Source organism: Ascaphus truei, chromosome 1 (genome assembly GCF_040206685.1).
Source record: "Ascaphus truei isolate aAscTru1 chromosome 1, aAscTru1.hap1, whole genome shotgun sequence".
Taxonomy (NCBI): domain Eukaryota; kingdom Metazoa; phylum Chordata; class Amphibia; order Anura; family Ascaphidae; genus Ascaphus; species Ascaphus truei.
The window spans coordinates 110207121-110224752 of NC_134483.1; the positions used below are offsets into that span (position 1 = coordinate 110207121).

At 38.6% G+C, this 17632-nt stretch overlaps 1 protein-coding gene across 4 annotated transcripts in view; it reads right to left on the reverse strand.

The window, feature by feature from the left end:
- MCTP1 (multiple C2 and transmembrane domain containing 1) overlaps positions 1 to 17632 on the reverse strand; it is an 862717-nt gene that overhangs the window by 560931 nt on the left and 284154 nt on the right. For all 4 annotated transcript variants that reach the window (XM_075593230.1, XM_075593236.1, XM_075593222.1 and 1 more), the window contains exon 2: positions 11812 to 11926. In XM_075593230.1, coding sequence (XP_075449345.1) covers positions 11812 to 11926 — 115 coding nt within the window. The remainder of the gene's footprint in view (positions 1 to 11811; positions 11927 to 17632) is intronic.

The following is a 17632-nucleotide window of genomic DNA, read 5'->3' on the forward strand; positions in this document are numbered from 1 at the left end:
CCCGAAGTCCCAGTTCTGTAGCTAAAACAAATAGAGGGTCAAAACACACACATTGGGACTCACGGTTTAGGGGTAGCTAGCCGGACTTCACCTTTATTATGAAGGCTGGCTACCCCCACCATCACACCTACAAACTATGATGGAGTTAACTTAAATATATACTCATCTTCCTTAATCAGGTTGAACGTATGTATATTCACACAAGTGCTGCCACTACTCACTACTGGTTAGTGATACAGCTGGAAACAAGCAGTTACTCAGAGTATGCACTATATATAGACCACAGCATTGCAGTCATAGACTCAAATAATACCAAGGACTGATCAATACCAACTATAGTCCTATTTTTGGGTATACCTAATAAAATTAGATTACCTGTAATCTTATTTAGGTATAGCCTTTATGTATTAGTACTACTACTTTGAACCCTATCAGAACTTATCAGAAAACAGACATCTGTACATTCATATAGGCTTATTTGGAGGTTTGGTGACAACCTATTTTTACCACTCACCACTGGTAAATCATCATAACTAAAGTGAGTGACTATATATTTAAAATGTGATGTTTAATAAAATGTATCATTATACTGTATATCACTGGGACAGGGCCTTAACACCTGTCTAAAAGGGCTTCAATAGAAAGCCTGTGTTGGTCTAAGGAATCCAGCAGGGAGCTGGTTAATTGCAGCTCCAGACAATTAAGCAGTCTCCACCTAGCTCATCAGAAAGGTTGAAAAGCCTCCTGCTTGACTGCAGGAGATCTCTTGAGCACAGAGTTACTATGTTGCCAGCAAGAGACTAAACGAAGAAAATCAGGGCTCCACGGATTTGCTCAATAAACTAATTTATTGCCAGTAGACTTAACGTTTCGGCCACACAGGCCTTTCTCAAAAGCAAAAATGCTTTTGAGAAAGGCCTGTGTGGCCGAAACGTTAAGTCTATTAGTTAAGTTAGTTTATTGAGCAAATCCGTGGAGCCCTGATTTTCTTCCCTTCGTTATACCCTGGATTGATACAGAGAATCCTGAACCAGGAGCACCGGTAGTTGTATCCCCCTTTTTTTCTGATTATAATAGTGTGCAGCAATTTATCATTCTTCTAGCCAGTAAGAAACCAACAGGAACAGAAGGACTGGGATGCCCGCAAAATGCCCATAAACCAAACCCTCTACATTCAGGCTGCAGAGGACCCTGGAGCCCGCCAGAGGGTGGCCCCCCAACGGACACAACCCAGAGTGACATCAAGAGCCCCCTTCTTACAGGTACCTCTTTGGACTTTGGGGTCATAGGTTGGTAAAATGCCTATCCTCCCAACCCTGCAGATAAGGACTGGGAGAGTGAGTTAGCCCTTACAAAGGGACAGGCTGTTTGTTTATTTGGTTGCTTTCTTAAATATACTGTATATTGTTTGAAGCTACAGACTGAATAAAATAAAATGCATTTTCCCCAAATATGTCTCCCTGGTTGTACCTCTGCACGTCTCCTACAATCACTCATTGCACATTTTGTACAACATTACTAGAGTGCTTGTCTAACTGGGATCATTTCCTTTACCCTGTCATAATTGTCCTATGGGAAGCTCATAAATCCAGAATAAGAGGAAAACTTACATCAATAGCCTCAGGTAGAAATCGTGAAAGACTAAAGAAAAAAAATCCTTTACAGGCTAAAACTGACTCCCTTTCCACAGCTCACAAAAAAAAAATCAGAAACAACTCTAGAGGACTTAAAAGATACAAGAACAGAGTTAAATATATTCCTCACACCGAGAGCTGAGCAATCCCTGAGGTGGACAAAGAGAAAAGTCTTTGAAAAATACAATAAAGCGTTGAGAAACAAATACATATAGCTTACAACATCCAATCTTTCAGATTACAATCAAGCTCACGAACATCAAACACCAAAAAATTATTTGGCTGTGCTCCCACAGTTTATATCCATGAAATAATAGTGAATAATCAATTCTGTGCCAAAATTATTCACAAAAAAGTAGCAATGAAAATATAATGTGTAGAAATATTTACCTATTCAGTACACTTATATTAATAATGAATAAGAAATTTATAAAAAAAATAAAAACACATGTAAGTGAGTATAAGTAATAAAAAATACTCCACATAAACCCTAGAATAAGGAACTTTATACATTTAGTATTTCCCAAAAAGAAGGGGAGTGTAGGACAGTACTGAAAATAGAATAAAGAAAACAAAAAACTCAATAGCGCAATAACGTTAGAATATATACAGTATGTGATGGAATCTTGCTAAATGTTCTGAAGTATCTATTCACATTTTTTTCAATTTAAAAAGTTACATCTCAAACTGTGCCACTTTCTTTTATTTAGTCTGATGGATGCAGGTAATCTCAAGGAAAATGAAGATAAGATGGTACAAAAAAAGTGTATATTTATGAATGTACACTTACACAAGTTACATCCTTTGAAGCATTGAAAAACTTTGCAGATTAAAACCACTGTCTCCCGAGTTGTGGACTCGCTGCTAACTCACCGCCTCCGTGAGTGCTGGCGTCTCACGTGAACATTCCCTATGTGCTCCGGTAGCGGTCGCCCGGTAACAGGGAAAACGTCTCTCTCGGTCGCCTCTAAAGGCCTGGACATTAGAGTCTAACATCTAATACAGAAGCTGCATCAGAATTTCAAAAATTGTACTCTAAATTATATGACGGGAAAAAAGTCCTACAGTACACGACTGCCAATCCAAGTGCTTAATCAACAACTAATTTAAATCAGTAGACCAACCTAGATTAACCACAAAAACTAAATCAAAAAATCATGCCGGAAGAATTATAAATCGGCCATAAAAAAAACTAAAAACCCCACGTAGTGACGTAGTTGTTAGCTTAAAATACTTTGGCCAAAAAATTTAACTAAATGACCCTTGCTTATAAGAAGATATACAGAAAAAATGTAACTATATAATATGTAACGTTAGATGTGCTTTTTGACTTTTGCGTCGTACATTGCATTTTTAAAACAAAGCTGTATGCTAGATGGCAGCACTAAGATCACTCCTGTTTCTCCCTCATTTCCACCCTTCTCTCTCACTTCCCCGTGCTCTCAATTTCTATCCCCACCTCCCACACTCTTATCCCCATCACATCCTTATATCCCCCTTCCACACTCTCTTACTATTTGTTCTCACTCTCTTAATATCCCCACCCCTCACCCACACTTAATATCCCCCCTTACACTAAATATCCCACTCACACTTAATATCCCCCCTTACACTTAATATCCCCCTCACACTCTAAAATGCAACACAGCAATACTACGTTCCACCTTTTTTCTTTTTTATATGAAAGTATGTGACAATGTATAATTCTATATTCTAACCTAAGCTGGCTATCATTTGATGCTCCTGTTATAAATCTGTAAAAATCTTGATTGTGTGTCTAACGAAATGGCCGCCTTCTGATTTTATACTGCAGTCTGTGAAATGCTGCAGCTGATATGTAACATTATATTACTAAGTGTAACATATTATTGTTACAGCTTTCAAAGTAGTAGATAGTCTGGTGTTTGGAACAATCAGGAACGGGCTTAGGCCCTGCCCCGTGACGCATCTCTCAACCAAATGAGAGACACGCGTCAGCCGCAACCTGCGTGCAGGCTCCACGCTGCCAGGAAGGAAAACACCACAGGAACCATCTCCAGGCTCTGCCTCTGTAACGACACAGGCAACCTATGGCGCACGCTAGCTACGCGCATACGCTGTGCGGACACAAGCAAACAAGGGGTTAATTCTCTCAATTATTCCTCAGCTGCTATGCACTCCGCCCCTGCCTATCAGTGGGCAGCCTATTTCTGATTGCTCATTACCCTGCAGCTGTGGGCTGTCCAGCATTTGTTGCCTTGTACCTGTGTGTTGCCTTTCCATTGGCTGCCTGCCCTTTAAATACTCAGCCAGTCCTCCTACAATCTCGTGAGCATAAACTCTGTTCTTGTGAGCTGTGCTTACCTCTAGCTTCTTGCTGTCCTGCATTTGCCTTGTCTTGCTCCCTGTATTTTGACCTCAGCTTGCACCGGACTCCTGCCTTCTCTGACCCAAGGACCACGGCTACGGACACGACTATTCTACATTCTATACCCCTGGACCCCGGCACTGCACAACGACAATCCGATCCCTCCACTCCTAGACCACGGCAAGTACCTCGACCAACCACTGCACTACCACTCTGCACTACCACTCTGCACTCTGGACATGGCTGCTTGGTTGTAGGTCGGTGGCTACCAACATCCCCACCTCAGCCTCACGGTCCCGTCTTGTTTGTGGTGAGCACTCGTTACAGAAACACAGCAACAGATCTGTTTGTCATACTTTCTTGCCAAAGTGCAGAGCTCAAAAAAGGTGTGTGTAAGAGCCGGTTTCAAAAGCGGAAGTGGATATGACTTTCTAAATGGTTGCTGTAGCGACCAAAGGATGATCAGTATAGTTTAAAAAATCATACAAAATGGCATTAGGAGTTAAAAACAAATGCAGACACAGAAATGCAAATACAGAAATGATTTATTAATGTAACATTTATTAATATATCCAGCTGTACCTGTTTCTTTCCACATAGTGTATCTGCTATGTAAGTCCTGTTAAGATCCAGGCATTAGCAGGTTAATCGATGGGCCATTGACCCCCCTTCTGCTTCCCCAGAAAGTGAAGGAAGGTAGGTGGTGCCTCATGGCCGGTGTACAGCCCCTTGTAGGTGGACTGCCATGAGCCCGCCCCTTTCAGAGGTTTCTATGGGAGTAGCCAAAGTTAGTAAGCAGTTCCTCTGAGCTCCTCAGGGAGTGAGGAGGGAGAGAGTGTCCCTCTCTGAGCCCTGGCTAGGGTGAAGGAGGATGAACAAGGTGGGAGCTGTGAGTCTTCCCCATGGCGGGGTAAGCTTGCTAATGTTGGGCTTGCAAGCCTAATGACCACCTGGAGCAGAGCACTAATGAAGGAGGTGCAACGTCTAGAAAGCCTGGGGCAAATGGAGTGTGATATGCTGCTAGAAGAGATGCTGCAGAATGCCCTATAATAAAGTACCTTTCAAGATACCTCTGCCTCAGGTGTCAGTTCCTGGGCAGGAGGGAGGTAATTGTGTAGTGATGGGGACTGACACCTACACTCCATGGGATCCATCACTGCTGAAGGCGCTGACACCACCATGATGAACCCAGAGTCCTACATGAGCTAGTCCTATTCCTGTCTCCTTAACATCATGCAGACAACTCAGACCTCCTGCAAACCAACAGGTAGAGCACCATACAAGCATGGTAATGCGCCCGCTCCCATACATTGGTCCCTAAGTGAGATGGGGGGGGGGGGGAGGGGAAACATGTGTTACATTAAAAAAAAAATCATGTTTTGCAGCTTTATACCCCCCCTTCTCTTTCACACTCTTACTGGGTGAGGCAGCATGAGGAGAGAGATGATGTGGGGGAGGGGTCAAGGCTGCCTCTTCCATGTTGCTAACGCATCTGACTGTAGCAGTATCCCACACAAAGGATAACCGGGCACTTCTATTGGCCTGGAAAAAACATAAACCTTACCACATAAAATTATTTAATAGAAAACAAATGTTTTCTAGAGGTTAAATGACTTCCAATGAATGCCACAAAGAAAAAAATGTGTATGATAAAATATATTTAATAAAAAACAAAACTAATAAATCCAAAAAAATATACTCAATAAATATATCCCAGCTGGGTACAAGCTTAGCCAAACAAAATGTATATTAGTAACCAAAAAAGATAAAAATATAAGGACAACATTAACCTAGCATGTAACTATGAGGGGCAATAACTTTCTTTTCACTTTGAAAAAGAAAAAACACATATATTCAAAATTCAAAAATGTTGCGTGTCACAAGGTACATGCAGGTAAGTCCATATATACCAAACACTCTTACATCTATGAATGTTAAATAAACATACTAATTATATGCAGAAGTAAACACAGCACCCTTACTTGCAGAATATATAAATGTGCTACACATAAACTCTGCCTTTCTTCTGTGGGGGAAACAAAACTTGTAAAGTAATAGGGGATATTGTTCCTCGGAACCCAACAAAAACAGTACAGGATATTATACAGTAGTGACACAAATGCATACAATATATCTTTTAAAACCAAATCTAGAAGATATGTTGCCAGAATGTTACATCCAGTTAGGTTCATATATTGTGATGAAAATACTTTGTAACCACATTTAGTGGTACTGTCCTGGTTTAGAGATATTTGTTGAAAACTTCCATTTTTTCTTTGTGGCCTTTATTGGAAGTCATTTAACCTCTAGAAAACATTTGTTTTCTATTAAATAATTTTATGCGCCAGGGTTTATGTTCTTTCCATTTCTTCTTGTGCATGGGAATTGAATATTCCCTTCCATTCACCCGAGCAGCAGGAATTACTCACTATATATAGTGGGATTAAGTCACATTTCAACCACTGTAGACTTGTTCAGTTAGCGTCTTTTACAGTATTTCCATTTCTCTTCTATTGGCCCGGCTACCTTCGCTAGAGCTCTGCTACTGTCAAGTGTGGTAGCAGAATGGGAGAGGCAGCACAGGCCACTTCCCAACAGCAGCTCTCCCCTCATATCCCAGTACCTGGTCTGTGGGCATTATGTTTGACAGCCCTGCTTTAAAAGGATCTTAAGACAAATGAATCACAAAAAGTAAGTAACAAGATAACAATGTGCATTAAAGAAACACAGATGCCTCTCAAAAGATATGTGAAGATGTCACCACTAAAACTATTTATCTTGCGGCTACAAAAGGACAATGTGAAGAGAAGTAAAGATTGATATCACAAAGGAAAAACCACATTAAAAGCAACAAGATACAACTTAACTTCATTGTGCTCAGAAGTAGCTGCTGTACAATGTAGTTGGAATAGTTCAACAAAAACTGGATTCTAGACAGCACTCCCTTTAATACACCAAATGTTGTAGAGAGGGGAAAGAATTCTCCAGCACAATAATGACATAGATAAAAATCACAATAAACAGTTCCAACTAAATTTTAAGAGAAGATTTTTTTTTTACTCTGCAGTAATAGGTCATATAGATAAAATCACTGTGTGGGTGAGCAGTAGGCAACGTTACAGGTCGGTTCTGACCCTTTGTCAAGCCCAATACGCATTGAAGAGCAATAAAATAAAGATTACTATCATACAGTACTAGTGTATAAAGTGTGCAATATAGGTAGCACAGCCTTTTTAATCTAAAATGATGATGCATGTGGTGTGTGCAAAGGGAACAGTGAGGAGACCCCCAATCTTCCCCAAGATCAATGTAAGGTACAGTGAGTGTTCCCAGCACTCCAATAAAGAAATATGGCATGTAAGTCCTGTCTTCTGCAGGCTCTGGAGTGGTGTTGACACCACTGGAAACACCCACTGTACCTTATATCATATAGTGTAGTTTCTAAGTGTCAGGATATGACTTTCCTCAGAGTCTCTCTCAGGTGGCGTTACACACATCGAATGTTTACTGAATATATAGTGGAACACTACTTTTGTCTACACACAGTGTCTGGCGTGCTGTAGTGAATTGTGTTGTGACTACATGACAATGTGATTCTTACTATGATTTTGTCAATATGACATGGTACTGCAGATAAAAACAAAATAAAGTGTTATCTAACAAAACCGTTTTGAATAGTTTATTGTGAGTTTTTCTATGCTGTACATTAGTGTGCTCGAGATCCTTTTTCCCCGCACTTTTTTCAGCTATAATTCTTTATCTTAGTATTATATATATATATAAGTCCCTCTATATCTGGTTGCTTAAACCAAAAACTTAAGACGAGATTCATTAAAAGTTAAAAAAACAAGTGTTTGTTTAAGTATATATATAGTCAAATAGAACAATTGGCACTCCTTATGTGCTGATAGGCTGTAGGTGCTTGCCCCATATGGATAATATAGACATACGTTACCGTTCCAAGGTCTGGTAAAGCAAGAGACAGCACTCAAATGTAGAAAATTTCACAAAGTGTATTAATGAAAATAGTGGTACATCAAGAAACCCAACGTTTCGGTCCTCAAAAATGGGACCTTCCTCAGGGGGATACTTATCTTGCTTTACTAGACCTCGGAACGGTAACGTGTATATATATATATATATATATATATATATATATATATATATATATATATACTGTATATACAAATATATATATATATATATTAACTGAGTGCTCACTATTGAGACTTGTTGTTGTCTTTTGTTATCACAACAAAATACAACAACAAGTCTCAATAGTGAGCACGCAGATAATCCCAAAAGTATGTAACATTTTATTATATTCAACTACAATACACTTAAAACATATTTAAAAACAAAAAGGTGTGACCCCAGAATAGACAGAGTGAATGTGTATCAATAACTCTACAAAGGCAAAGGTCTAACCTCAGCACTGATTGAAAGCTAATGTAGCAAAGGTGAGGATGAGAGCCCAGGGAAACAAGCTCTCTGAGGCACCAAGACCGGCCGGTCAGAGGAATAAAAGCCAAAGGACAGAGCTAACAATAAATCTGGCAAGGTAGTTGGAGAGGGTATACTAAAAAGAATAAGAAAAAGCATTATACTTATCAAAGAGACCAAGATAGAGAGGATGTTTTTCAGGAAGAAAGACCAACAACTTCATCCACTTTTTTAGAGAAAAGACAAGAGAGGGACAAACTCAGAGAGTTAGAAAAGACAAGGTTACAACAGGAGAGTGGCAGAACAACAAGCCCACTGAAAAGGAACAGAGAAAGCCCACAAAAACCTCCAAAAAAAAAAAACCCCGATGCATTAAGGGAAAATCAGAATGGAATTTTCAATCTCAGTCAAATTAAACTGACAACAGAACAGATAAATGTGCTAAGTAAAGGGTTGGCGTTTGCACCTACCCATAAAGTAAATACATTTAATACGTATATAGATATTAGTACGTTTGCCAGAAATGTAACCCTCAAGAAGTAATTTATGAAACAAAATGTCACATATGATAAAAAATTATGTTATTGGCACCACATGCAATAGGTATCAGCATACAACATTGCGGAGGAATTCGATTTTTTACCCTAGTTATTTGAAAAGTGGGCATATCGATACCTTCAGCAAATTCGTATAGGAAGATCTAGAGAAATTAGAAAGGTCCAAGAATACTAAAAATACGAAAAAATCTTTCGAAAAAAGAACTAGAAGCTATACAGGAACTTGCAAAAAGAGAGGATATAGTAATAAAACCAGCGGATAAGGGGGGGGGGAGGTGTTCAATAAAGTGGATTATGATATAGAAGCTTTCAGATTGCTCAATGATACAAATACATATATGTTATTGGATGGCTATTCAACTAATAGATTCCATCAGAAACTAATGGTGTTATTGAATAAGGGCCTAGCAGAAGGCATTTTAAGTAAAAATGGAATGGGAATTTCTGAACATAGAATCTCCAAGAATTCTGATTTTTTATTATTTGCCAAAATTGCATAAGAGCACCCCAAACCACCCCCGGCGACCTATTGTATCAGGAATTAAATCTCTTACAGCTATCCTTTGTGGCTATATAGACCAATTTCTCAAGGAACCTGTTAAGAATCTAAAATCATATCTTAAAGATACCATACAGGTTCTTAATATATTGAAAGATGTGGTTTGAAGAGAGGATTACATACTCGTCACTTATGACGTATCCTCTATCTATACCATAATAGATCATAGTCAGGGTTGCACAGCCATTGAAAGTAATCTAGTTAGTAATGGAGAACTGGACCAATTTCAAATCTCATTCATAGTTGACAGCATAAAGTATATTTTAGGCCATAATTACTTTTGGTATCCTGATAAGTTCTTCTTGCAGGTCAGAGGTACTGCCATGGGTCAAGGTTTGCGCCAAACTATGCCAACATATTTATGGGCATGTGGAAGGACCAGTACATTTGGTCCGACCACCAGTTTGGCGCAAACCTGGTACAATGGCATAGATACATTGACGACATATTGTTCATTTGGCAGGGTGATGTAGACCTGTGGAGGTATTTCTGGCTAACTTAAATTTCAACCCATATTATCTCCAATTTACACACAAATTCAGTAAAGAACAAATCAAGTTTTTAGACCTTCAGATATATATTAATAATGGGCAGTTAGAGACTAGAACATACATTAAGGATGTGGACTGCAACAATTTTCTAGAGGGAGACAGTGGCAACCTTAATAGGTTGATAGAAAATATCCTAATAGACTTAAGACTTAAAAGAAACTGTACTCAGGAAATTGTGTTTAAAGAACAAACACAAGATATGATGCAGAAATTTAAAGAGCGCAAATACAAAAAGAGAATAGTAGAGGGCGCCTATGATAAGGTTTGACAAATGGAACAAGCTACGTTGATTAAATATAAGGATAAAACAATAATGTATAAGGATATTCTAGATAGTAAAGTTAACATACCATTTGTAACTAGATATAGTACCCCAAATCCAAAAAATCATTCAGAGACATTGGGGTGTTCGGCATAAAGATCCCCTTCTACAACAAATCCTCCCTAAAAGACCACAGATAATTTTCACTAAAGCCCCAAATCTTAAACAAAGACTGGAACCGAGTTGCCTAAAAAAGGAAGTAGTTAGAACGAACACAATCACACAAGGTTTCTACAATTGTCTGAGCTGTAAAGGATGCAGATTACATCCTAATTCGACGAAGTCAACTAAATTTGTACAATCAGAGGTAACCAAACAGTCATGAAATTGAACATCTTATTGATTGTAACTCTACCTTCACTATATATGTTCTGCAATGTCCTTGCCACAAAAAGTATGTGGGACGCACAAAGAGGAAACTCAAAGTGAGAATTGCAGAACATATAGTGAATATAGAAAAGGGACTCACACAACACAGTATATCAAGGCATTTCAAAGAATTCCACGCACAGGACCCAAATGGATTGACATTCATAGGTATTGACAAAGTCAAACAAAACTGGAGGGGAGGAAAAAAAGTAATTCAAATTTCAAGGCAGGAGACCAATTTGGATCTATACCCTTAAGACCTTGACCCACAAGGGTTAAATATAGATATAGACTTGGGATCCTTTTTGAGAGATTGAGGTAATGCCTTGATAAACCTGAAGATTTTGGTGTGCGTTAATTTTGAATCCTGTCTGTGTTATTCTGAAACAATGACTGTGATAATTTAGAATTCTTCATGTCTGTATTATTCTGATATTACTGTTGTGGTACTTTGGATGTCTTTGTGTTTAATATCCTGAGGGGCTGACTGGTTATTTTCTGTTTTCTATATACTGGTCTGTACAATATTCTGTGATATAGTTGTGACCTTAGTAGGTTTGTTAGAAAATGGTTAAATGGTGTGTGTGTGTGTGTGTGTGTATATGTGTGTGTGTGTGTGTGTGCATGTGTGTGTGCGTGTGTGTGTGTAATTGAGTGCTTTGTGGGATCCTTTTGTTTCTTTGGGTCTGCATACAATGATTTGGCATACTGTTAAATTACTGCAGCTAAAATATGAGGCAGCCTGACTAAGCAAAGTGAACAAATATTTCTCTGACTGAAGTTATGACAGAATATTAATTATATTTTAGTGAGCTCCTTAAACAATTGGCTTCTTTGTATGATTTTTTAATAACCTCTGAAACTGTGATTTGAATTATTGTTTTGCTACATGATGTCAAATATTCAAACAAATAAAGCAGACAGCCAATTTTGCAGTGTCTATTGTTGTAGGTGTTCATTATATTAACATATCAACAGATTAAATGAATTTAACATGGAAAATCTGCAAGGTTAGAAGCATAGTCTTACCTCCACGATCACGAGCTGCTAAATTATTTCCCCTTTTCAATGTAACGTCAAGCTGGTACATCCCGAGATTGGGGAATGAAAGGTCTGCATTACTAGTGCTAATGCTGTTGATTTTCTGAAAAAGCACAACAATAATGACATATTATTATACCATCAATATTTTTAACAATTGTAAATGTAAGTTATTTGTACATCATCTGCAAGACGAAACCTTCAAAAAATCGAAACATTTTTATTCACAATATTGTGCTAGAAACAGCCATGGCAGTTATGGTAAGAGACACAACCAACACAAATTGAGTATATTTCTGGCCACCTGCACATAGGTTTAGTATTTGATGGCTACAAGTTGATAAAAAGCTTCATTTAAGACATAATCCAAAAAGCAGATGTTTCGACCAACATAGGTCTGTATGTTTTAAGGGATAGAATGTTATTTTTTTCAAGGAAACATTCTAAGGCCCTTATTCTGTAAGGCAGGGGTGCACAAACTTTTTTTGTCTGCGCCCCCCCAACCTGCTTTCCCCCCTGCTCACGCCCCCCCACTCCACCTTTTCTCTTGCGTTTTCAAGCGTCATGACATCATGTGCTCCCATGGCGTCACTTGACACCGCGTTGCCAGAAGTCACCAGAGAACTGTTAAGGGATATACAGAGGCCTCGCGTGCGCCCCCGGCATTTAATTACATTTGGTGGGAAAGAGCGCGGGAGCCTCTGTAAGCGCCGCTTACCCCCCCCCAAAAAAAAAAAATTTGGAGCGCCCCCCAGTTTACGCACCCCTGCTGTACGGTCTGATAGTATAGATTATGTGCTATAGCATGAAGAGTCACATTGACTTTAATGGGGCTTTTCATGCGACAGCACATCATCTGCGTTATCACACCTTACACAATAAAGGCCTATGCCTTGAAAAAGACCCAAGTGGTTCAACAAACAGGCCTTTTGCATTATGTCTTAAATAAATATTTGTATTTTTTCAACACATGCATCATGGAATTTTCTATCGACTGATTGTGGCAAAATTGGTCAGTTTCTTCCTTTCATCTGTTGGATGCGACTGCAAGGGCTTAAGTATAATTTACTGTAGGTTTTTCACCTTCCTTTTCATTTTCTGTATTTTATTCGCTACATACTGGCACCCCACAATACCTAGCCATTGTTATACAGTTGTCCATCAGCCGTGACACATACTTGAGCACTTACATGAAAGTAGCCAAACCGATAATATTGATGCTTTATTTCTTTGGTCATACTATGCCATGGCTTCTGGCCCATGACACGTTGACTTGTGCTGTTCTGACACTAATGGAAATTTGAAATGGCCACTGACAAGAACATTATTACTTTAATCAATAACGTGTTAGTCTCCTCCCCATCTGTCTTTTCACTTGTGGATATGTATCAAGATAGTGTCATTTGATCCAAAACACAGTGCAAACGTGTGTATGCAGCAGAAGCATATGCATAAATCTTGCTCATGCCACCAAAGACCTGGTGGATTTAGTTCACTACACCAACCATTAACATTTGATACACCTCTTCCCCAATTCCTCTTACCCCAACTCCTCTTCCCCCAACTCCCCAAAGCACTCACTTGTGCAAGTAATGCAAAACAGAAACAAAGCCCCTTTATCCATTGACGTGAAGCAACACGGTTTTTTGAGCAATGCTCCAGTATGCAACATTCATTTTTAAATCCCCTCTTCTTCCTCACATGCAGTTCCCCCTGTACTTTCATTCTTTACGTTTCACTCCACCTGCCTGATTTCTGTTCCAGACCTCAATGTTGTCTCACTCTGCTTTGAAAGGAAAATGCATTTTTTTTTAATGTCCATATCCCCTGCATCTCATTTGTTTTGGATCTTGCACTTTACAGTTATTCAGACTGGTATTTATGTCCAAATTGTGCAGCCAGGTAACATTAACACATAACTGCCCTTGTGTTACAGGACAGCAAATGTAATTTCATATACTTACTGATAAGTAGGTAAATACTAAAAATAATGTAGTCAGCACTAAATTAGGACTTAATGAAATTGCTTAATTCTAACTTATGTAAATGCTGAAATATAAAAAAAACATAATACACATCTGGGATGTTTACCCCCTGTGTCATATATCATGTAGGTTTAATCCATGAGAATGGAGGTTGGTAACCTAGAATTTAGATCTTGTTTAATGCTGATGTGCGATACACCATCCTACAGTTCTAAATGCACAAAGTAAAAGTGAATCGCTTAAACCACCCTGAGAAAAACGCCAATTCAAAACATACAGTACCAGTCTAATACATATGACATTTCACAATTAAGTTGTACCAACTGTAGGATTTGACCATTTAAAAACAAATCTATATATGTAATTACCTAGGTAGATAATGAAATGCTTTGCATGTTGGTCTGATATAATTACAAGAATATAATCAAACTGATTGTACAGTAATTGAATTGCTTTGAAAAAATACACCCTTAAACGTGACCAGTGAGTGAAGTATAACTATGAGGGAAAAACAATTTCAATGAAAACAAAGGTACTGCACCGACACACTTTATTCGAGCAAATACCCGGTATGTACCTGGCAGATACCTGGAATGCGCCGCTCCTCACCTCTGACAAGCCCCGTTGCGTTTGCCTTCCCAGCCTGGGTTCGTGCCTGGCTGATGGGCGGCTGATCTGTTAAATGATAATTATTAGGATTTAATAGGCTGCAATGCTTCGCGTGTCTACCAGATGGCATAAATTCATGAATTGTAATGCAGTATATATATATATACTGTGCAGTATTGCAGCCAGCGGGAATAAAATGCTTCAATCCCTGCCTGGAAAATACCTCAATGCACTCGGGCAGAAAACAGTCACAAACCTCAATACACCCGGGTATACCCGAATTCGTGGGACTAGCCGAGCTCGAATAAAGTGTGTCGCCAGTGTACGCTTTTTAGGGCGCGGAGTAATTCTGCTCAAACGTCTCTGAGTGCTAATAATACGGGATGAATAAGGTCCCAAACAGCAGAAATGGGGTGGTGCTCGCAGGGAACATGGTAATGTATTTACTAGGAAAGAAAGAATCCCCTTGTGCGTTACTAAGAAACACCTTGCAGTGTAAAAATTAAACTTGTAATTGTATCATTAAAACATATTTGTGTTGGGGGAGTAACAACGACGAATGACGAACGACAAATAAAATATTGAGAATGGCGTGTAGGCGTATATGTGCTTACACTTAAGTGTGTTAATGGTGTCAGTCTGGCTTAATAGATAATATCGTAACACCCTCAGCTAATGCTTAGCACAAAGAAAACTCTTCTGGAATAAGTGGCAGATTTGTTTGAGTCCTACCACTATAAATACTATCGCTGTATAGTGCCAGATGAACATATACTCTAAATTAATGTTTCAATTAAGCTATATAGGGCTAGTGGTGCTGGAAACTTAAGTGTAAGCACATATACACGCCGTTCTCCGTTTTTAATATTTTATTTGTCGTTCGTCATTTGTCGTTGTTACTCCCAAATACATATGTTTTTAAATTATACAATTAAAAGTTGAATTTTTACACTGGGGGTGTTTCTTAGTGCCGCACACAGGGGATTCTTTCTTTCCTAGTAAAAAAACAATTTCAACATGAATTGTGCTAGAAGCAGAGTTGTACAATGCATGTGGCATTAAATTGCAGTATAGCACATACAATTCCGAAACAAGCTTTGATGCTTTCTTAACAAACAAACAAACAAACAAACAAACAAACATTATACTTTGACACATTTGGGAATCTTAAAAACATTAAAAAAATGAATGATTGGAAAATGTTGGAAATGGACGAATCCACAGCAGTTGCCAGAACTTAAAGAGGTTTATATCTGCCTGGGCAGCAAAGAGTTAATTGTTTAATATACAGTGACTGGTAAGCGATAGCTAGTCTCCTTGCTGAGGATTTTTTTTTATTATCAAGAGGTAGTTTTATATTTGGCCTTCTTATTATAGTTGTAAAAGCAGGAGCTGGATATACATTATATAAATATATATATATATATATATATTCAATGTAACTCCTTTCTGAATAAATAGTAATATGTAATAATTTTTAGCTACTGCCATGTAAAGTTGTATTTTTCAACTAAAACAAGTCTTCGCTGTTCTTCAGAGAAACAAAGAAATACATATTCCTTCAGCATTGTGGTTAGAAGTTTGGGTGAGACTCTTGAGCATTTATTGTGTAGGTTGGCAGAGTGTGATAAATATTGGATTAAACATCATATCTCTTTAGACTAGGCCTAATGCTTGATGTCAAATTTTAATCTGCACCCAGATTGATAAGTACCTATGTTCCCTGTCTAGTCCAGTGTAGCCTTTATTATTGTGCCACCTATATATTATATTTAGATTAAACGTTGTCATATCACTTTGTGTCACCTTTATATCAGTATTATCATGAAATCTACCATTGATTTACCTTCTTGCTGTCTTCAGTGAAGTACCAGCTCAGATATTCATTTTTATCTAAAAGTATACAGAACAGAATTTGTAGAGCCAAAAAATAAATAAGTATTCATGTACTGTAACGTGTTCTGCCTGCCACAGACACACTATTTGATGTGTGATTTATGTTATGTGGCATTTCAGTTAGGTTTACATAAAAAATGTTGAGAGTCCGTGTGGATTCACAGTCAATCTGGATATAGTGGCACAGGATTTAAAAACATAAACAATGGGTTTAATTGCCCTAAGGACAAAGACTCTTTTAAACTATAGGACAAAGATATGGGATTTGCACGTGTTAAAGGAACTCAGGTTTATGATACAAGTTAGATTGGAATGAATTTTTCATAGTAAGTTGTCATTGTGACAGTGTTTCATACAGAAGTGCAGCGAGACTCATGGTGTCTCCGTAGAAGTGGCTGATAAAGCTTTAAGCTGCGGCTCTGGAGATTGTGCTGCCACGGTTAAGATGTGGGGGGGGAGGGGTCCATGCTACCAGATCGGACCACCCGCAGCAATAATCCTCTATCACCGGGCCATTCCCGGTCATGTGGCATGTCCCCGGTGCCAAAAACAGTACGTTATTGCATATGTTAAAGCCTCAATGCTGTAAATAAAATAAATGCTACAGGATGCTCGTCGATGCGTGATTTGAAACCCATCAACATATGTTAAGGTGCGACATCAAATCTCACCAATCCACCATTTCAGGTTTTTTTTTTTTTCAAAGACAGAGCAAATCGCAAATCGGTTGCCAGATTGTTAAAAATTTGAGAGTGGGAGGGAGATTAAATTTAGTAGTGTCTCCAGATATATAGATATCCCCTCAAACATCCCTCCAAATAAATTAGGGAGACATGCCTGTGCAGAAAGAGGAGCACACCTGAGGTAACCCGGCAGGAAGATACGTAAATTACTACGCAAAGTATATATGTAAATGAGTTCCGTCCCACACTTCTTAAAAGGATTTCCATACCAACTATATAGAGTTCCTAATAAGCCTAAGGCATCAACTGGAATGGTGTCAGACTTCACGACATTTGTCCTGGTTTTTGCCGGGACAGATATGTCAGCCTGACCAGGGAGTATCTTCTTGAAATCTGCAATGGTTTGTCCACTTTTAAAATGTGTGGCACTTCCTCCTTTGGAAACAATAGGGACAAGACGCATGTTTGTACATGCTGGGTCTGTGCTTTCCAACAAGAAAAAAAACCAGACATATCATTTATATGTGTGTTTTATTTGTCTATATTTGCTGCAGAGAATTGGTGGAGGAAATGCATCATTCAATTAAAAAAGGAATTACTTGAAAGTTCTGTTGAAATATTGATGAGTTTCAATGA